General features: G+C 30.9%; 1 protein-coding gene across 1 annotated transcript in view; it reads left to right on the top strand.

Moving 5' to 3' along the window:
• The window catches only part of LOC127702674 (protein VAC14 homolog), a 46,073-nt gene extending 22,916 nt beyond the window's left edge, over positions 1 to 23,157 (top strand). Inside the window, exons 14-17 of the mRNA XM_052206974.1 lie at positions 1,192 to 1,310; positions 4,449 to 4,528; positions 6,209 to 6,365; positions 19,059 to 23,157. Of these exons, the coding sequence (XP_052062934.1) occupies positions 1,192 to 1,310; positions 4,449 to 4,528; positions 6,209 to 6,365; positions 19,059 to 19,191 (489 nt within the window). The 3' untranslated portion in view covers positions 19,192 to 23,157. The remainder of the gene's footprint in view (positions 1 to 1,191; positions 1,311 to 4,448; positions 4,529 to 6,208; positions 6,366 to 19,058) is intronic.
• Positions 23,158 to 23,591: the final 434 nt, after the last annotated feature.

Raw genomic sequence — 23,591 nt, 5'->3', positions numbered from 1 at the left:
TTTTTATATTTCCTGAATATTATGGTGATTTGAATCTAGCAAACACTGATAGAAAAATGAATTTATTCAAAACAACAAATTAAACATACAACATACTAAACTAGTTTGTCTTATTCATTTCAGCATGGAATAGTTTGAAAGAAGTATGTGCTATAAATTCTTTTTCTTTTGTATTTTTCCAGTGTGGTTTTTGACTATGTGTCACTTTTACTGTTTCCCGTAGCAGCATTTTAACTACATTTCTTGTAACCAAACTACATTCAATTATTCTGTCTTTTGTATTCGTTGTTTTTATGCCCCATGCTGTAGCTGTGGGGGCATTAAGTTTTACCCTTGTCCGTCTGTACGTACGTACGTACGTCCGTCTGTACGTCCCAAAATTGGTTTCCGTTCTCTAACTTGAGTTTGCCTCAACCAAATGTTATGAAACTTATACACAATGCTTATAACCACAAAACACAGATCAAGTTTGAATTTTGGTGGCGTCACTTTAACCGTTCTAGAGTTATGCCCCTTTATAAATGGAAAAATTGCAAAATTTTTAGTTTCCGTCCTCTAACTTAAGTTTGCCTCTACCAAATGTTATGAAACTTATATACAATGCTTATTATCACAAAACACAGATCAAGTTTGAATTTTGGTGGCGTCACTTTAACCTTTCTAGAGTTATGCCCCTTTATAAATGGAAAAAATTGCAAAATTTTTATTTTCTTCTAAATATCAAGTTATTTTTAAAATTGGAGTTATCTTCCTTTGTCCATGATTATAGTTGAATCAACTACAATCAATGCTGTATACAATGCAATGTTTAATTTTGACTTCCACTGATAAAACACAGATCAAGTTGAATTTGGGTAGTGTCACTTTAACCATTATTGAGTTATGCCCCTTTATAAATAGAAAAATTGCTGAATTTTTAGTTTCTGTTCTCTACTAAAGTTAGCCTCAACCAAATGTTATGAGACTTACACACAACTCAGATCAAGTTCAAATTTGGGTAGCGTCACTTTTACTGTTCTTCAGTTATGTCCCTTTATAACTATATGATATGCAAGCGGGGGCATCATCTGTGTCCACATGTGGACACTATCCACATTTATTTCACTACATTATATATTTGTAACTTAGCAACAGTATTAATGTGTTTCCTATCCAATAATAGTTGTGAAAAATTTCATTATTTATTAACAGGATAGCTGTTCACTATTTTGTAACCTGTATATGTCATGGTGTCACAGTCCCATAGCAACAGTCTCACTGTGTTTCCTGTCACAGAACTACAGTCATGCCTGTCAACTGCTACAGACATTGTATCCTCTGCTGCTTAAAAAAAATGTTGCATCATTCTGAATACATGTATTTATGAAATATTGCCACAGGGTGTTAAGCAAGCAAGTTATGAAATATTGCCACAGGGTGTTAAGCAAGCAAGTTATGAAATATTGCCACAGGATGTTAAGCAAACAAGTTATGAAATATTGCCATAGAATGCTAAGCGAACAAGTTATGAAATATTGCAACAGGATGTTAAGTGAGCAAGTTATGAAATATTGCCACAGGATGTTAAGGTTGCACTTTGTAAATACAGCTGTTTCTCAAACCACACCTCTTTTGGGGAGATATATAATATTCATAGATATGTTAATTTGTTAATGTACTGGTTCCCATTTATGATCTCTGTGTTTCATCTCATAGAGACATCACATGGGAATGTAACCAGTATAGAAAAACATGGTAGCGCCTAAATTTTAATTCTTAAGAGGTCCAAATATGAAGGTAAGGGTAGTATAGAATTTTAGTATAAGTTTAAACTCTTAGAAGTTCAGGGCATATAAATGTTGAAAATATGCCGCACAGCCCTATATTTTGACCTTTGAATAAAATAGTAGTGCATATAAACTTTCCGTTCTGGGATATTATTTTTCACGAAACTTCATAGTAAAAGTGTCACAGTTTTTGCCGCAAAGGGAGTTCCTATGGGAAATTGCATTGTCTATATTTACAGAATTGCAACCTATATAGGGTTAAAAAATAGAACATACAGAATTTCACAAAATCTGGTTTATCACAGAGATTTTAAAGAATTTAACTCAAATATGAAGTTTTATAAATATTTCATGAAGATTGAGAAAATCCTGAGCCTTAACTATGATGACTCAGCATAAATTCACAGTTTACAGTATGCATGGTTTACTTAAAGCCCTGAATTCAAAATAAATTCATAATATATGCCTATTTGTGATTTAAATTGTTAAGAAGTGCTTTTATTTACTCTTCGCAGTCATTGCAACTCATTGATCCTTCCTAAATATTATTGGTGGGGTGTTTTTGTCCTGTTGATAACCCAAAAGTAAGCCATAACACCTAAATGTGTTTTTTTGTGACCGCGGCATTAAAAAGTACAAGCTAGAATTACAAAAAGACCTCAATAAAACTTACAATAGTGTGTTCTATCCTAAATATATACTAAATATTCCACATTGCTAGAAACAGGGAAAATATTTAGGAAATTTGAGGCCCCAGGGGGCAAAAAACAGAAAAAAATGCCTACCCTGGGTCATAAAACAGATAATTTAACTTGTAAATGCTATGATTTTATTATTTTCAAGGTCTTTTGTAAACAAAACAATAACTGTGCTGGAAAGTTATGCAAAAATAAGATGTAAGCAGTCATTTCTATCAAACTTTTAGTGAATTTATGCACCAGACTGATATCTTCTTAAATACAATTTTTCAAATATGGCTTTGTTTAGACACTTCTAGTTCATACATTAACTAACTTATGTTAGTTATATGGTTAGAGATGACACTGTTGTGACAAGAATTCTTAACTGACCATTTGAGACAGAAATTGTGAACTTTCATTGACAAATAGGCATACAGTAAGATGTGGACTGGAGACACAGGCAGGATTGGATACTTTGTACAATCTTGAATGTTGGAATGATTAACTACTAAACAATGCATTTATAGTATTCTAAAATGCTTTCAATTTGTTATCATAATAGTTTCAAACATGTTTTAGACATTTCATGTCAGAAAACATGCACATAGGGTAAGCTGGCAATGATTAAAGTCTTGTTTTCAAATTCTTTAAAAAATTGAAACAGGGGTAGGGGTATAAAATGTACTGTAAAAGGAAACTTAGAGTATATGCAGTGATTTCCTTAAGGCTATAATTCTGATAAATAAGTATAGTTGTGAGAAAAAGTGTTTTTAGAAGGTTTTCTATTTGAATAAATGTTTGTATAGGTTGCACTTTGTAAATACAGCTGTTTCTCAATCACGCCTCTTTTGGGGAGATATATAATATTCATAGATATGTTAATTTGTTAATGTACTGGTTCCCATTTATGATCTCTGTGTTTCATCTCATAGAGACATCACATGGGAATGTAACCAGTATAGAAAAACATGGTAGCGCCTAAATTTTAATTCTTAGGAGGTCCAAATATGAAGCTAAGGGTAGTATAGAATTTTAGTATAAGTTTAAACTCTTAGAAGTTCAGGGCATATAAATGTTGAAAATATGCCGCACAGCCCTATATTTTGACCTTTGAATAAAATAGTAGTGCATATAAACTTTCCGTTCTGGGATATTATTTTTCACGAAACTTCATAGTAAAAGTGTCACAGTTTTTGCCGCAAAGGGAGTTCCTATGGGAAATTGCATTGTCTATATTTACAGAATTGCAACCTATAGTGAGCAAGTTATGAAATATTGCCACAGGATGTTAAGTGAGCAAGTTATGAAATATTGCCACAGGATGTTAAGCGAGCAAGTTATGAAATATTGCCACAGGATGTTAAGCGAGCAAGTTATGAAATATTGCCACAGGGTGTTAAGCGAGCAAGTTATGAAATATTGTCACAGGATGTTAAGTGATCAAGGTTTAGTTGACTTTTACTTGTACTGAATTGATTAATGGTTGTAAGAATATGAGTGTTTATTCTGTAGCAGTGTGAGGTGAAAGTCACATTATTTCTTCAACAAGCACCATGCTTTTATCTCCCCATTGCAAAGTTTCTTTTCCAGCAAGCGGATATTTCATGTTGGGCATGTTAAAAAGTCTGAAATAGCAATAAACTTTGAATAAAGTATGCGTTTTAACCATATTTACCACTGGCAATCTTTTTCACTATTGCCAAGAACTGCAAATGATGAACAAAATAATTTAATTTTGAACTAATTATTTAGAAAAAAATATATGAGAATTAAGTTAAACTTTATTATACATGATTCAAAGTATAAACAATGAAAAGTAAATTTTATATGTACTTTGTATCGCTATTATAAATTCTAAAAATTATTTAATAAACTGTACATCCTTGAAACATTCTAATGATAAGTTTCTCTTTCAAATAATTTGCCTAATTATGTACCTCTTACTTTTATATCGTAACTGTGATTTTTTTACAAATATTATTTTCCTTCACTCTGTCTTTAGTGGTGATTTAGAAGTTACTGTAGATTTCCTCAAAGAAATTGATAAGCTTGTTCAGCTGATAGAGTCTCCTATATTTGCATGTAAGTAAAATATTTACAATTTTACATTGGTCAGTATCAAGGTGAAAGAGACCATAGTTTAATGTATCTTAAAGTCAGGTGTCAATAGAAATAAATTGATCAAATTACAACAAAACCTCTTTTGTATAAGGAAATTTGCCAGTTTTAAAAGTTTAATTTTACATAGATTTTCCAATGCAGTCATCTGCTTTGAAATGATGAAAAATGATACATTGCTTGATTATACAAATATGACTATTTCATTAGTGTGTCCCACTGAAATAAGGTAATGATTTAAAGTGTGTCAACAAAGGCGAAAGTAGGTCTAGTAACTGCTCGACTTCGTCCGTCCATACGTCCAATCTTATGCATTTAAGCCAGATATATATATATATATATATATATATTATTGATAATCAATTATGCAATTGTATATTTTATAAACACTGATGTATGTGGCATGCTTTTTGCTGTCTATACTACATGCATATTTTGTTAGTTATTATGAAATTTCAATCTTTCACACTTACTTTATGTTGTATAAATCTATATATTATGGTACAAAAGGTTTACAAGGTATGTACAACTTGCCTAGAATATTTCGTCAAACTTTTCTTGACTTCTATGAAAGAGAACGATTTTATATTTGGTCTGCAGCTTCATTATGTTCAGATGCAGCCACTTCCTGTTTGCTGATAGTTTGAAATTTTACAACACTCAGTGCACAAGGAAGATTTCGGTCAAACTTCTCTGGGCTTCTATGAAAGGGAATGGTTTTATATTTGGTCTGCATTATGTTGAGTTGCATATGGAAAGTTAGTTTTACACCTGCATTGCATCCACTTCTTGTTTGCTAATATTTTGAAATTAAGAAATATTTTCCTCATTATTTTCTTGCCTTCTATGAAAGGAAATGATTAAATATTTGGTGGGCAGCTTGATAATGACGAGTTATAGCTAGTAAGCATTTTTTACATCTGCATTGCTGCTACTTCCTGTTTGACCTCATTGCATGAGGAAAATTCTCTTCATAAGTTTTCTTGGCTTCAATGAAAGAGAATGATCAGTTATGCTTCAGTATGTAATCTCAATCAGTTGTATGCAGAGACGCAGGTCCAGATCCTGTATTGGTTTTAAAAGTCATTATTTTAATGCATTTATCCTTAAGTTTCAAAATTCTGTAATATAGTTCAAATGATGCAGAAAACCTCAAAATTTAAAAATACAACTTAAATTGGCATATCTTCAATGCCATCTATGTTTGTATTGATGCCATTTGTTTCTACAAAAACAAGAAAACTGAAAAGGGGAAGAATAAAACCTGTTTTAACAAAGTTAACAGAAAGTTTTATACTATCAAATTGAATAAAATATAAATATAGAGGGTACACTATAATGTTTTGCCCCTGTTTGGTGCTAGAATATATATTTTGTTCACTTGCATGTAACATTTTGCAATGGCTGTTCAAGAACTCATTCTTTCTTGTCTACTCTACAAATGATGTGCATTATGGCCACAGTTCAATATATGAAACAAAGTACACATGAAAGGAAAGTAATGCTGTGAAGAACAGAAAAATTTACCACCACACCTTTAAGGTGAAATCCATTGCTGTGAAAATATATCACAGGATTATCTTGAAAGTATTGTTAAGTATATCTTTTTTATACAATTGAGTTTTCATTTTTATTTCTTTCCAGATCTACGTTTACAATTATTAGATGTTCAGAATAATCAAGATTTAATCAAGAGTTTATATGGACTATTAATGTTGTTGCCACAATCAGAGGCATTTAAATTGTTAAGATATCGACTGGACTGTATACCACATTATCAGCTAGCCTTAATGAATGACAGGTAAGCTTGGTCCGAAAATAGTGAGCTAATCTTGATGAATGACGGGTAAGCTTGGTCCGAAAATAGAAAGCTAATCTTGATGAATGACGGGTAAGCTTGGTCCGAAAATAGTGAGCTAATCTTGATGAATGATGGGTAAGCTTGGTCCAAAAATAGTGAGCTAATCTTGATGAATGACAGGTAAGCTTGGTTAGAAAAAAGTCAGCTAGTCTTAATAAATGACAAGTAAGCTTGGTCAGAAAATAGTTTGCTAGTCTTGATGAATGACAGGTAAGCTTGATCAGAAAATAGTCAATTAGGGGTAATGTAAATGTATGTATCCACTGTTTAAGTTCATTATTCAAATTTTTATTACGTACAGTGAAAACCTTCAAACTATTTTTGAAAGGCAGGGTAATAAAAATTTTTTTTTTTTGCTTTTTTATGCCCCCGCCATAGCGGAGGGGGCATTAAGTTTTACCCTTGTCCGTCTGTATGTCCGTACGTACGTCCCAAAGTTGGTTTCCGTTCTCTAACTTTAGTTTGCCTCAACCAAATGTTATGAAACTTGTACACAATGCTTATTTATTACCACAAAACACAGATCGAGTTTGAATTTCGGCTGCATCACTTAAACCATTATAGAGTTATGCCCCTTTACAAATGGAAAAATTGCTGAATTTTTCGTTTCCGTTCTCTAACTTTAGTTTGCCTCAACTAAATATTATGTAAATTATACATATAGCTTATTACCACAAAACACAGATCAAGTTTGAATTTCAGTTGCCTCACTTTAACCGTTCTAGAGTTATGCCCCTTTACATATGGAAAAATTGGTGAATTTTTGGTTTCCATTCTCTAACTTTAGTTTGCCTCAACCAAATGTTATGAAACTAATATACACTATGCTTATTACCACAAAACACAGATCGAGTTTGAATTTCGGTTGCATCACGTCTACTGTTCTTGAGTTATGCCCCTTTACAAATGGAAAAATTGGTGAATTTTTCATTTCTGTTCTCTTACTTTAGTTTGCCTCTACCAAATGTTATGAAACTTATTCACAATGCTTATTACCACAAAACACAGATTGAGTTTGAATTTCGTTGGCGTCACGTCTCCCGTTCTAGAGTAATGCTCCTTTACAAATGGAAAAATTGCAAAACTTCTCATTTCCGTTCTCTTACTTTAGTTTGCCTCAATCAAATGTTATGAAACTTATTCACTATGCTTATTACCACAAAACACAGATTGAGTTTGAATTTTGTTGGCGTCACATCTACCGTTCTAAATTTATGCCCCTTTACAAATGGAAAAATTGCTGAATTTATCATTTCCGTTCTCTTACTTAAGTTTGCCTCAACCAAATGTTATGAAACTTATACACAATGCTTGTTACAAGGAAACTCAGATCAAGTACAAATTTAGGTAGCGTCACTATTACTGTTCTTGTGTTATGTCCCATTATAACGTTGTATGCAAGCGGGGGCATCATCTGTGTCCTGGGGACACATTCCCCATTTATTTTCATTGATATTTCAAAAAGGCTTTAGGCACATTTTACAGGGAGTCAAACAAGTACAGACTGGATAGGGGAATCCTGGCTTAATATTTTACAGGGAGTCAAACAAGTACAGACTGGATAGCTGTAGCAGAGGGGGCATTAAGTTTGACCCTTGTCTGTCTGAACGTCAGTACGTCCCAAAATTGGTTTCTGTTCTTTAATTTTAGTTTGCCTCAACCAAATGTTATGAAACTTATACTCAATGCTAATTAACACAAAACACAGATCAAGTTCAAATTTTGGTTGCGTCACTTTTACCGTTCTAGAGTTATGCCCCTTTACAAATGGAAAAATTGCTGAATTTTTGTTTCCGATCTCTAACTTTAGTTTGCCTCAACCAAATATTTTGAAACTTATATACAATGCTTATTACCACAAAACTTAGATCAAGTACAAATTTGGGAAGAAACACTTCTACCGTTCTTGGGTTATGTCCCTTTATAATGTTATATGCTAGTGGGGGCACATTCCCCTTTTATTTGTAATGGAATCAATCCCCCAAAAAAATTCTGATACATTTGAAATGAATGTGTTTGAAAAAAAATTTCTACACCAACATTTATACACACACAAAAGGAAAGGGAGCACCCTTGTATATTTTTTAGAGGATTCCAAATGGAATTTCAGTGTGTTTTGTTAGCAAAAAAATATAAATCATGCAAATAAAGAAAACTACTACTATTACTGCAGAAAAATAAATAAACATAATGTAAACATAATGTTCTGTTGTGGGTACAACAACCTTAATGCACCTTTGGTAAATAAAATATTTAGGAACCTATCGTTTGGACTCGCTTATGGCTTAAATCTAGACTACTTTCTGAAAAATGGTAGACAGCAAAAAGTGTAGGCAAGCGATCAATTTTTTTGTAACCACAAATATGTGTAATCATATATATGCATCTCAGTGCTATTATTATATAAACTAGTACATTGATCTTTCTAACAATGGAAAGCTGCTCCAAATTTTTGTCAGATGTAATCTCAGTTATTTCTTACTAAGTAGATTCTGCATATAGATCCTAATGAAGAGGGTATTGTTCAGTCATGACGAAATGTATTACGATTTTCCTGGTCCTCTTACACTAACCTGAATTACAGAAGGTTAAATCATTAATTTTAAACAAGCAGGTTTGAAGTATTTCCTGTCATTATGGGGTCATGTGACTTTTATCACTGAAGTGACTTCCTGTCACAAAACTAAGTCACATTATTCAAAATGATTTGTAATTAGTCATATTTATATTGTTAACTTAAAAAAAATGTTACAGTGAATTTACATATTTAAAGTAAGCTTGTACAATGATTTTGGTTTATCATGAACCTTTTACTAACATTAAGTAGCACACATCTTTGAGACTTACAATTCAAGGTATTGTAGTATGCTTGGTGTCTCTTTTTTGTATATTTTTAAAAATGTTTCCAAGTTTTAAATTCTTCTTCTAACCACAGGCTGACAAGAACTGATTAAATGTGCACAAAATTAGTGCAAGATGTGTGTGTTTTCATCAATTAGAGATTTTTGGTGGGATTAAATGTTTATTTTTATTTTTAAGGATGACCTGCACAGTCAACCATAATGGCAGCTGAATCATGTGAAATGTGAAACTTAGTACAAAATATCCATATTTTGTTCAATTACATTTAGAAACATTTAAAAGAATTCTAGATAGCATCTCTAGCCTTTAATAGTAGTGCTCTGTCTAGAATGATCCATTTTCTAGTATATGTCTATATGATACCTATACTAAGAATAAGACAGGAGTATACATATAAATCCATTTCATAGGTTAGATTTAGTATAGTGTTGACTTTCATGTCACAGAAACCAATGACAGTACCATTGAAATCTCTGAAATATTCTATTGACTGGCAATACAACCTTTGTGTGTTTTGAGGGGGTATGCAAGTGACTCCCACTATTTCATCATGAAGTTCAACTGTTTTACTAATTCCTTTCAAATTTTAGTATGTTGTTACTATTGACAAAATGAAGGTTAAGTTATATAGTGATGATTTCCCTTTACTTTTGCCATTCAGGAAATGTGGTTCTTCATTTGATTGGAAAAAATGATATCTGTTATTTCCTTGCAATAACTTTAAGTAGCTCACATCTTTTAGACTTGCAATTCAATCTAATATTGTATGCTTGATGTCTCTTGTTTGTATATTTAAAATATGTTCCCAAGTCTAAAATTCTTTTTTCTCTAAACCACAGGCTGACAAGAACTTATTAAACATGGACTAAATTTGTGGAAGTTTTGTGTTTTTTGATCAATTAGAGATTTTTGATGGGTTTGAATGGTTATTTTTGTTTTTATTTTAAAGGATGACCTGCTCTGCCACCCATAATGACAGCTGCAATGTAAATAAATCATGTGAAATGTAAAATTCATTTCAAAATATCCATATTATTTTCTATTAGAAGAAGAAACATTTAAAATGGTGGATATTTTTGTTTAGCGTTTTTTTAGTAGTGCTCCATCTAGAATGATAAATTGCCTATATATAAATGTACTGCCTATGCTAAGAATAAGACTGGAGCATCCATATAAACACATGTCGGTCATGGGTTAACTTGATATTGTGTTGAGGTCCATAACTCTGAAACCCATGATACTATATTAATATTTTACCATAACAAATACCTGATATATTATATTGACTGGCAATGTTTACCTTTAGCTACCTTTTATGGTAGATTGACTTTGATATTGTTTTAAAATTAGATTCTCAGATTAGTATATCAGTGATAGTCACAACTTTAGTTTGCTTTAAAGGTATAGAAAAACATCAGTGACATTTTGGTCATTATGACCTATATTATACTGTTGAGCGATCTTGATAAAGCTTTGCAATTAGCTCTGTATTTCAGAAACATTAAGTAGAATGTCAATGATATTACACTCCTATTATTCTCTGATATAAATTATAGTAAAAAAACAGTTCCAATACATTTTGGTAACCATGACTTACATTTTATGATTGAGTAACTTTGGCTATGTTTGACTGACCATTCCTTTCTCATACATGATTAGGAAGTTTTTGAAATTTTAAAATAAGAATAAAGATATTGGAAAATTTTTACTAGTGCCATTATTTGTGTTGTGTTTATTGGGAACATAAATTCTACATATTGCCCTTTGAAAAATCATTCTACAGAAAAAAGGTCTGTTAAGGTTTGCAGTGTAAAATAAATTAATAATTGTCAGTAGATGATAGACAGCATCAAATGAAAATTATTAATCTCATTGTGTACCTAGCAAAATGCTTATCAAACAACAGGTTGACAAAATGGATTTGTTTCTTTTTGTGGTGTGTAAGATATAACAGAGATTGTCTATTTTTTTACATTGTAAATTTAAAAACCAGGACAAAGCATGTGGTTTTTAAACAAATTTATTCACAATAATTCAGTGCATTGAAAGTGTAGCGGTTTCTTTGTTGAAACAATTTGTTCAATCAGAAAAAACTATGAATGTATTTACATTTTAGACAGTACAAAAATAGAATGATTTGTAAATCATTGTCACAATTTGTTGTTATATCAGCATTGACACATCTTATTTCAATGGATACTTTTTGGCCCAACCCCTCAGTCATGGTCTACTGACTGAAACTTTGGCATAGTCTGTGATAGATAAGTTTATAGGAAACCACTAATGGTAAGTCAATGATATTTAGTATGCAGTTATATTAACACTGTCATGTCTCATTTCCATGGCGATTATTTTGTCCCACTCCCTCAGTCATTGTCTTTTGACTTGGGAACTTTTGCATACTGTAAATTCTGAAATTATTGTGAAGTTTTTATTATTGCGAAATAATGCAACTGGGTGAGTATCCCTATAATAAGAACTCACATTCTGATATCTGATACATATATCTGTATGCAGATTTTCTTCAAATCACAATAATTAATTTCACATTTTTTGTCCATTCTTAAAAATCGCAATAACAAATGCCTGCAATAATTTCTGCATTTACAGTAGTTTACATGTTAAAATTTGTGATTATGTCAGTATAAGGAAACCCTTTATGTAAAGTCAGTTGCATTGCCATATATCTCATTTCCAAGGGTTAATTGGCCCTGCTCCCTTAGTCATGGTTTACTTACTTCGAATTTTGGAAATAAATGTTAAAGAGTTGCCATTTTCTCCAGGCTATTTTAATTTCAACATATGCATTATCCCAAAAAAATTACATACAGGCGAGACATATCTCTGTTTCAACAATTTATTACAACAGATTAAGGATATTAAGAATGCAAGTCAGCAAATACAGCCCACATTCTTGGACAGTAAAATGTTGAAATATTTTCCAAACTCATTGAAACTGATTAGATTTTGTATCTGAATTTGAAATTGATTACATGAATTACGTCACAATAAAATTGATTACTGACATAAAACTATTATTTCAGACAGACAGACAAATTATTTGATGTAAATTGTTTGAAACTTTACACCTTTTTTGAAATTGCTATGGGATGCTGATTAATGAGATGATGTAAGTTTCATGAGAGACAATTAAGTGCTTGAGTAATTTTACATGAAAATAGAGTGTGTTATATAATTTAGATTGTGGGATTAAGTTTTGCAATTTCAGGGCTAGGATTTAGGGAATCTAAGTAATTGATGCTGTAATACAATTTATTCACCAGGTTTCACCTGGGAAATATGGACAACATCTATCTTTTCACTAAAGCCTTTTTAGGGGTTTTATGAGTGTATACTAAAATTTATTCAGCAGTTTTAACCTTGAAAATAGGGACAAAAACTTTTAACTTAAACCTTGTTTAGGGGTTTTATGTCTGTAATATATTCCTTTTTTAACTAGGATTTTGGTAATGTAAACACTCATTTTAGAATGTTAACAATTATATATTTTTGAATTATAAAGGGAAATATCAGGTGAAAATAAGGGAGATTCATTATGTTTTTGTTACCCCATTTGTAAGGTTCTTAGTTTTTATGTAGATCAATTGATGTGATTGCTTAACCAACGATTTAATCTGCTTAGTTTGTAACTACTTACAATACTGTAGAATGATTCAATATCTAGTGTTGAATATATTTTGCATGTGTAACAAAGCATAAGGTGAAGAACTTTTAATGGAATTAATGGTTTTAATCATTATTCTAAAATATAAAATCCATCAAAAAAGTGCCTGACTAGTAATCATTAAGTCTTTACTGAGTCAAATATCCAGCAGACCAGGCCCCTCGGTCATAAAACTTGACTCAGTACTTGGAGTACAAAATTTGTGCTTGAAACACCAAATCCTGTATTTTGATTGGTTGATTTCTGAGTTTGTGTACAATAATCATGCTCGAAAGTTTTATGACTGCAAGGCCTGGAGTATTACTTCTTTTAATGTCTTGTCAAAAAGTTTGTCGGTATACCTAGAGAAAAACCATCACCTCATTCTTTTGAAATAGTCAGGCGACTCTCTCAAGGACTTTAAATGACTATATGAACCAAGTGCTTGATTTTTATATGCCCGTTTCAGGGACGTATTATGGTATACCGTTGACCGTCTGTCCGTCCGTCAGTCCGTCCGTCCGTCGTCAACATGTCGGACATTAACTCAAAAACGCTTTAACCAATATGCATGAAACTTTGGTGAATTGTTTATATCTATTGACGTGAGCTCCCTTTCGTTTTTTATAAATTTCAGATTTACCGTTTCCGAGTTTTGGGGTTTTATTCATTAAAAAAAGGGGGGATTTTCCAGTTTTCCGACAATAACTCAAGAATGCTTTCACCAACTTGCAAGAAATTTTGATGAATTGTTTATATCTATTGACATGAGCTCCCCTTCGATTTTTTTAAATTTTAGATTTTACGTTTCCGAGTTACAGGGTTTTATTCATAAAAAAAGGGTGATTTTCCAATTTTCAGAAAATAACTAAAAATTGCTTTCAGCAGTTCTCATGAAACTTTGGTGAAATGTTAATATCTGTTGATGTAAGCTCCCTTTAGAATTTTATAAATTTTAGATTTTACATTTCTGAGTTATGGGGTTTTATTCATTAAAAAAGGGGGGATTTTCCGGTTTTTGGACAATAACTCAAAAATGCTTTCACATGTTCTCATGAAACTTTGGTGAATTATTTATAGCTATTGATGTAATCTCCCTATTGATTTTCATATATTTCAAATATGACATTGAGAAGAAATTGAACTTTATTTGTTTATAGTCTGACAACAGATTTACTAAGTATTGCGCAACAGCACAGTGTATTGCACAACAGCAAGAAATGGTAAATTGAATTCATATAACCAATTTCAAGTTCTTTGACTACATTTATTCAGAAACCTATAATATGTCAAATATTTAATTACAATCCAAATTCAGACCTGTATCAAGCTTGAATATTGTGTCCATTTTTGTCCCAACTGTTCAGGGTTGGACCTCTGCGGGCATATCCAGCTGCGCTCAGCGAAGCAGTTTATTTATATATATTTTATCTTGAAAGTATATAAATACATAATAAAATAAAACATTAGATAAATAAGTCAACATGGTTTTTTAATTGTCTCTGGACTACTTATAGGTGCTTTAAGTTGTTCTTTAATAACAATTTTTTCTCATTTTTGGGCCAATTGACTCCTTACATGCATTGTTGTCCTAGAATGACTAGAATTATCCTTTTTAGCTCACCTGGCCCAAATGGTGAGTGTTGAAGATGCACATTTCGACACAGGCTCTTAAGAGTCTCTATTTGGAAATTTTAGCTATAACATTGATAAGTATGATAGATAAAGATGGCTGTGACTGTTTTTAAAGGTATAAATGTAACATACTTTTGTTAGGTGAGAGATACTGACTTGGAAGCCCTTAGTTTATGGATGCAACAGACAGAATCCTTCCCCAACACATATATATGCTAAATTCGACAAAATTATGTGTAGGATGTAAATATAAAAATGATAAGATGTGGTATGATTATTTAAGAAAAACTTGAATACAATTCATCCTTATGTACTTGAAATAAAATCTTCAAAGAAAAAAATGATTATGTATTAAGCTTTCTGTTCTGACATATTCAATATACATATAATAATGTAGGAAAAAAATCAGAAAATATTATGAAAAGTAATACATTTTGACTCCCACTCATAAAACAGTTTTATGTGAAAAATGTTACTATTACTTCTTGCAAAAGATATGATCTAAAATCATAACCATAGGCCCATTTCAAATGTGTTTGACACCCATATTACGTTGACATTTAGTCCTAGTGGCTATCAATACTGACATCAAATAGTCTGTACACATCACTATTTATAATTTACAAACCATGTGAGCAAAATCAATATAAACTTGATATCTAATTGGGTGGCCATTTATACTGTATCATATATCACATGAAAGAGGATTAAAGGGGGATAATTCACACATAATTAACTTTGATGGGAGATAATTGGAGCGTTAACCTGTCATCAGTACATACTTAAATGGGTCATTACAAACAAAATAATGTGGTTTTCTTCTGATAATATGGTAGATTGTCTCCTTTTGTACTTTGAAAGAATCTTTCATAGTTGATTTAGTTTGTTGGAAATCAGTTTTACCATCACACCTGAAGAAAAAAACTTTGCTTTTGTGACATTTGTGCATATAAGGTCTTAATTTTAATAATTTCACATCAGAGGAAACCCCCTTTTTTTAAATTAGGCAAATTAACCTCAGAGGTAAAACATCATAATATGTATCATTGTATAATATCATAATTCAAATATCATTTACATATCTACAAATACTTGAATGTGATTGGTCAAATGGAATTTTTTTCTTGGCATACACTTCATTAGACATGTTGCCGAAACTACTTTTGTAGCTAATGTAAACAATAATTATGTTGATTTCACTGTGATATATTCATGTACTATACACATGAATGGAATCCTGGAGTTCCAAGAAAGTTGAAATTGAAAGAAAACATAATGATTGTTTTTGGTTGAGCATTATAAGGACTAAACATATTTTTTTCTAGAGGTTATTGATTAGTAAACAGAGCTATGGACTCACAAAAGTATTAAGTAACAGTCTATTAGTTAATCATCTGAGGAACTTAAATTGATTACCATATTTTTTGTTTTGGCATGTGGAATAAGTGTTTCAGATGAAAATTTTTATTTAAGATGTTCATAATTTATAATATTGATAATTCACAAATTTATTACAATTACCCGGTATATTGTGAAAAATGGTTCTGGTAAATTTTGGATGTGTTTATCCAACTGGGGACGTATATTTTACACTTGGGTACCTCTGGGTAGTGTTTTTCATATAAGCCCAATGCTCACTTATTTGATGTCAGTTGAGAATTGGTCATCTTTGTCATCTAATTTGTGTACCTTTAGTAATATTTAAATACTAAAACATTCAGCAGAGGAATAATGTAAGCTACTCAAATATGATTAGCTTGTGTCACTTCATTATTAGAAAAGGGGATACACAGATGACCAAAAATCTCATTCCACATATTACAATACACAATATTCCAATTTCTATTCTGTGAATGAACGGCCCCTGAGTTGACCTGGGGTCATTTGGGGGAAAATGTGTCAGAGGACATTGGGACTAAAGATTTTTGCATTGTGATGTCAAATTTTTAACAGGAAAAAGCATCAATTCGTAGATCATGTATTGAGGATGATAAAAGGATATATATATGAAAATCTACTTTAATTTTTCACATATATCTTGTACAAAATTTCCTTTTTCACTGGAGTATGAAATGCACTTAACACTTTCATTTTCACCTGAGTATTATAAATGTGTTGGAATATTTGAAGGATAAACAAATACAGGTGTGAAGTAAGCACCTGTTTGTATTATCGTCACCACACCAACACATCTATAATAATCTTACATATGATATATAAAATTACATATTTATTCATAATTCTAAATTGCCTTAATTTTATATGTAAATATGATGAATGCTGACACTCTAAAACAATATGTTATTAGCTGTGATTCATAAAATAACAAATATGAATTATACGCAGGTTATATAAACTAATTCCAATTTACGTTGTTTGCGGATTAGTCTTAGATGAAGTCATTTTTGTGGTTAAACATAATAGGAAGTGTGGATAAGTGTAGCCTTGAGAAGGCTTAAAAATAAGAAAAATTATATACATGTAATAAAAGAGGAGGACAAATGAAATGTATTTATAAATGAGTCATCTTGAAATGAAGCTAAAAGCTATAACCTGCTAATAAATATAATTGAAACCAGTGCATATAGTTTATGAAATCATTGAAATTAGTTGTACTTAATTATGTAGTAAAGTCAATTAATCTGCAGCTGGTTGTGCTTTCAGAAGTAATAACAATATAAATATAAGCACATCTAAAACTTTCATTATTTATTAAATCTATTATTGCTATATTTAGTGATTTTAAGATAAGAAGAAACAATAATGAACATTATGGGCTTATAAATATGTCAAACATTAACTGACTTTTACCTTTTGACCTCTATCCTGCCCTCATGGAAGACAATTTATAGATTGTAGGATTTAATAAGCATGGTGTTGATTAGCTGGTAAACTTTTGACTTCTGTTTTGACTTGCTGTAGAATTGTTGTGCACTGCAACATAGTTTCTTTCAGCTGTATGCATATAACAGTTACTTCAGATAAATGCTATCACACAAAATACATTGTTTCTATTGATTTGTTATAAGTAGTGTGATTTCAGTTATTCTTCCTAAGTCTTGGCGAATAAAGAAATCATTCTAATGTTTGTATTCTAGCTTATAGGCTTAATCCTTTTTGTATTTTGTGAAAATTTTGTTTTAAGGTGAGTGAAACTTATATATTTTCTAATTGATAATTTGTTCAAAAATAAATCTTAAGTAAATTGGAAATTTATAAACCAATTATGATTCCTTCATTTATTTTTTTTGTCATTACTGTGTTATTTGGAATTAACTAATGAAATTAGGGGCTTCCCTGCTGCTGCAGATAAACTTTTTGTTCTTTCTAATTTGGGTTTGTGACCAGTCAAAGTTGTAGTGAATTTGGGATGTTCTTTATGATACCACTTTGTCTATATAGCTTAAGCTAATTCATGTCTCATTTAGGCATTTACACTGCAGTAGCTGCAAGCAGATGTATTCAAAAACTTTCTGGCAGAGAAATTATTAAAAAAAAAGCCAAGAAAAACCCTCTCACCTTCATTGCAAGGTCTCTGTTTTATTAGGAAGTTTAAAATTTGTTTTTAAATTTTTTTCAAGTGTATAAAAGATTTGATTTTTTTTCAGGAGTAGATTCAAGTTTTTTCAAGAGTAGATTTAAGTTTTTTTCAAGAGTAAATTAAAGTCTTTTTCAAGAGTAGATTTAAGTATCAGGAATATACAGTTTTTAATTGCAATATCTGCATTCTGGGTATTATGTTTGAATCCTACAGATGGTCTTTATCTTAGGTACTGTTTGTGTAACTATATTGTCATTGTGTTTGTTGATCGATTCTAATCCTGTTTTAACTAATGATTTACTTTGGTTTATTACCGAACATATAAGTGTGTCAACTACTATTGATTGTTAGAACATTAGTTTCCTGGACTGTTTTGAAGTTTTGGTTTTCTAGCACTGAACAGTCGCTGTTAGTCAGACACTGATTGACATTCTTTCAGTACTTAGTTCATAATCTTAACATATACTTCTTAAACCATGACAGATGAGAAGTAGGATTCAGACAAGAGGTGGTACCTTATGTTTAATGAACATATATGTTTTTAGCTGACTTAGCCTGAAGGGTCAGCACAGTTAATTATTAGTATAATTTTGATTGCCTGTTGTAAACTTTTTCAATTAACGGGACCCTCTCTTTGGCAAAAACTCATGTTTTTTTAAGTACATTTTACTGACTTTTTTCCAGCAACACCCCTTCCCCCTCCTCCTTTTTGAAAATCGAAGAGGATCTCCCACAGTGTATTGTAATCTAACGTCAATTTGAGTTTGGACTTCCAGCTTATAGAACATGTTTTTGACAACCAGGATATCTGTATGCATTAATGTAAGAATCTTAATCCCAACTTACATACATGGATTATCTGGCATGTCAATAATTAAAATGGACATTTCATAAATGACTGAAAACCAATACTTTTTACTTTTATTTTCAGGCAAAAGACAAAATCATCAACTGATCAGAGACCATTTGTATCTCACCTTAATTTCCAAGACTTACTACAACATTTCAAACAAGTTCAAGAAAAACACAGACAGAAAGCTTTTGCTGTCAAACCAAGGAGATGATACTCATGAAACATTATAGAATTAAAATAGATAATTCAAATGCTGAATATTTAAGTACCATAGATTCAGTAAACAAACAAGAACAACTGCGGACAAAAATATGACATTAGTTAATACTATTCTTGAACATTATGAAGGAGACTACAACTAGCCAAAAAAAAATACAAGTTTGAATTAATTCAATGTAAATTTTGAATATAGAAATAAGGAGATGTGGTATGATTGCCAATGAAACAACTATCCATAAAGACCAAAGGAGAAAGTTGTGAACAATTTGTTTTGTTACTGGTAATTGAAACATCACATTAATTTCTGAATTTTTGACTGTAATAGCTTTTTAAACAAACTGTCATGCAAGTTTAAATTAGCTGTCTTGTTTCTCTGCTTTAATTGTCAGCTTAAAACAGAACCCTCGGTCTCCATTGTTATCTGTACTCAGTTTGCCTTTTTTAAAATCATCTTCTGAAAGATAAAATGATAATAAACAAAAATTAAATAAAAAAAAAAATCATTGAATATTGCCAATTTAATCCAAATCAAAAAGACTTGTTCATAATCCCCTTTTTTTAATTTCTTTTTTCACAACTTAGACAACTACCAAATATCTCTGCTTGCATTTCAAAATTTTTTTTTTTTAAGAATTTAACCAAAAGTTCAACGAAACTAGTCATTCATAGAAAAACAAAGGATATGGGGTATCCGTCCATGACACAAAATCACATGCACAGCAAAAAGCACACAAAAATCAAAGGAACAGCGCTTGTATTAATTACTGTTCTTAATCTCAATGTTTATATTTAAAGTATTCCATGAATACAAGTTGTTGAGTTAATAGTTGAAATATTAACTACAAACGTTGTAAAAGGCTATGTTACATAAAGATTAAAGTTAAAATGGAAACTGATCAAATGTTATCACCATAGTAACAAAGAATGACCTTTGTGTTTTTAAGTGTTTTATGCATACCATTCTTGTTACATTGTACATGTATTGTTATTGTTATCTGAACTCATGCAAGTCCTAATAGACTTAAAAAGGAAATATTTTCACTAATATATTGTGATCATAAAGTAATAAGATATAAATTTTACTTCATTTGCATTAAACAATATATTAACCATAAAAGTCGACATAATATATCATATATTGTAACCTTTCGGCATGTTTTGATTAATTTCAAAAGATTCATTTTGTGTAATATTTTAATATATCAATAAAGTGTGACATGTAAAGAAATAACAAATCTACTACGAACTATAAAAAAAAAGTTATTATAATCTATTGTTACCAATCGAATAATGATTTTAAGATATTAAATTGAAAGACAGTACATGGAGATTTTAGATTACTTTTATCTGAAATTCAGTCAGTACTTTTACTTCCATATGAAAAAAAAAAGAGTAATGCATTAAATCCATATCTTATTCAGACAAATGAAATTTTTACTACTTATTTCAGTGGACTTATATTTTTCTGCACCAGAGACAATAAAATGTTCAAATGTAAAAAGTGCATGCTTAGCCATTTACGTTAATATTTGAAATTTGAATGTTGAAATTCTCCAATGATGTAAGCTGATATATTGGTGAAATTTGACATTCTTTTAAGTTAATCTTCAAAATTTGTGTTCTTTTTTCTGTGCAACATCATCAGGCTTGTTGCCAGTTTTTTTATGCTGTCATATGATATTTTCATGCACAAAACACAGTGTAGTGTTGTTGATTTGTAATGGTCATACTGTATCAAGTATTTTACCATAGCTCTTTTCATGTGAAGTTTTCAGCACACCATATTAGAATGTAACTTATACTAATTATGAAATAATAATTAATCTGTCAGGAAAAGTTTAAATAAGCTGAAAAGTAGAAAAAATCTTTGAAATTATTACTTTAAAGTTATATATAGAAAGACCAAGATATCTTATAATTTGAATGTCTACATCTCCACAATCCCTTCAGCCTTTTATAGAAAGAAGTAGGAGCAATAAGGCCCTTATTTGGCCCAAATATTACTGCAAATTTAAAAGTTATCATACTTATTCTTAAATTTGTCCTAATAACTAGGTGCAATGTTTCCACAATGGAAATAACGATGGAAAACTGCATAAATTCTGTATTTTTCATCGTTTTCATGAAAATGGTATATATTATAACGTAATTGAGACGTCATCAGATAAAGCAATCATTTTTCTTTTATTTATATTTCTTGACTCTATGCATTTCCAAACATTATGTGCCAATTTGAAATAGTTGTCAAACATTCTATTTTCTTGGGCCAAAACCGGGCCTCAACGCCCCTTCTCCTTTAGAGAAATACCTTTGCTTAAATAGTGAAATAATACAATCTGTTGAATATGAAATAATGTTCACACATAAACCATCTATCATATATTGTCCTTTATCTGACCATCTCAGGTGTAATCATGTCAATTTTACCAAAATTTGATATTTATGGATAAACTTGTTAAAATGACAAATTACTTGGCACTTCCTATTTAGAAGGTGAGGGAATTAAGTACATTTTGTTGTGACCACTGACCATTTAATTTGCATATCTATTATACAGTGTCCATGGAATTCATGGTTATACATTTATTAAAAAGCTATATGTTATTGTATCAAATTCTTTTTGTCATAAATGTGAGAATAAATTAAAGTATAGCTAACATATAGATTATAGATATGGTAATTTTTATTCCTTTTTAGAGAGTGAAAATTTAGAATATATATGAAAGACTTTTTGGGAGATAGTTTGCAGATTCTACCATTATGAATATGAGTAAAAGGAATTGTATGTTAAACCAAACAAACAACACAGTTTTACCTCCTGTACTGTTCAACAATGTAGATATTTTTTGTATTCTTTTTTAATGCTAATGATATTCTTAAACCTTGAGGCAAACTATGATAAAAAGGAAATGATTATATTTGCTCACCTCTGCTGACATACAATTAAGATGATGTGTTCCTACTGTTGTCAGTTGAAAGTTACAATCAATTATATCTATATAATACCGGTACTCTATCATGGAAGAATGTTTTTGTATTTGAAATTATCATAAGGTTCTTCAGTGTTTACTTGTATGTAGGATTCGTTTCACATAATTTTCTATTACACTTGTAAATTCAGTTAAGGTCGGTTCTAATGCTGGATGACAAAAAACATATACCAGAGGTAAACACAATAAAAAACACTGACAAACCTCATCGCATAATGCAGGAAGATGGAGTGAACCATGTCATTTTTGCAAATGACCAGAGCAAGTCTTGGACCCCTACCAAGGTTAAGATTTGTTGATATGATCTGTACTAATACATTCTGAATAACTACTGAGACCACTTGGCTACTAAGACCACTTGGCCACTGTGGCCTCTTAGGTTATTTATGAGGGGCCTGATGTGGGGGGGGGAGGGTCTCATCACGATTCACGAGTTGATTTTTTTGTCAATCACGATTCACAGAAAATAAATTTCCATGATCACGGATCACGAAAATATAAAAAAAAAATAAATCTGTAGAAAAAACGGATCACGATAGTGAAAATGCGCCGATCACGAAGAACGAAAATAACCCATCAGGCCCCTCATTTATGAAGAATGTAGCAAATAAACATTGTTTTAACCAGTTGAAGATTTTTGGGTAGATGAGCACTAGGACCAGGTAAGCAGACAAATGCCCTATGAAATAAAAAAAACATATATATAAACTTTATTAAAAACAAAGAATTACCTTCAACAGACATTAAGAATACTATTTTCAAAACTTTTAATATGTTATTTTATAAGGTGTTGACAAAACGTAAAACATTTTTTACTTGATCTAAATATATTGTTATCAGCTATAGATTGTCTTAGATGTAAATATATGGAATAAGTGCTTTATTTTGTTACTTTATATTTCTTGTCTGTGCATTCGTGTTGCTTAGCAATAATAAGTTATTAATAATTAAAACACATGATTAATCAACAGTTTCTTGTCATATTTCTGTCATCAAAGATTGTGCAAAATTACTTAGTACTTTTGTTTTTGTTGTGAACTCTGCCAAAATGACAACACTTATGCCAAAATATATGTCTATTATACTTTAACCAATCAACCTAACAATTACATTTAATGAAGTCTGAAGAAGAGTTGGAAATCTTTTGAAACATAACAAAGTGGTTTTCTGGATTAATCTTCATCAAAACTTATCTGAAGCCGAAAAAACAAACATCAAAAAGATGTACATAAATACATTGTCACGAGTGGGAGTCTTTGGAATAGATAGTTAGAACCTTGTTCGCATTAGGTCAAATAGATTTGAAAAAAAAACACCGTATTTTTTTGCTTACCTTTTTTATGCATGCGGTACACAAGACAGGTGTCCTCTTCAGAATAAGTGAGAAATTCTGAGATTGCTC

The sequence above is a fragment of the Mytilus californianus genome, unplaced genomic scaffold (genome assembly GCF_021869535.1).
Source record: "Mytilus californianus isolate M0D057914Y unplaced genomic scaffold, xbMytCali1.0.p SCAF_5, whole genome shotgun sequence".
Classification (NCBI taxonomy): Eukaryota; Metazoa; Mollusca; class Bivalvia; order Mytilida; family Mytilidae; genus Mytilus; species Mytilus californianus.
Note: the sequence above shows the minus strand (reverse complement) of the source record. Positions and strands in the feature narration are given on the sequence as shown.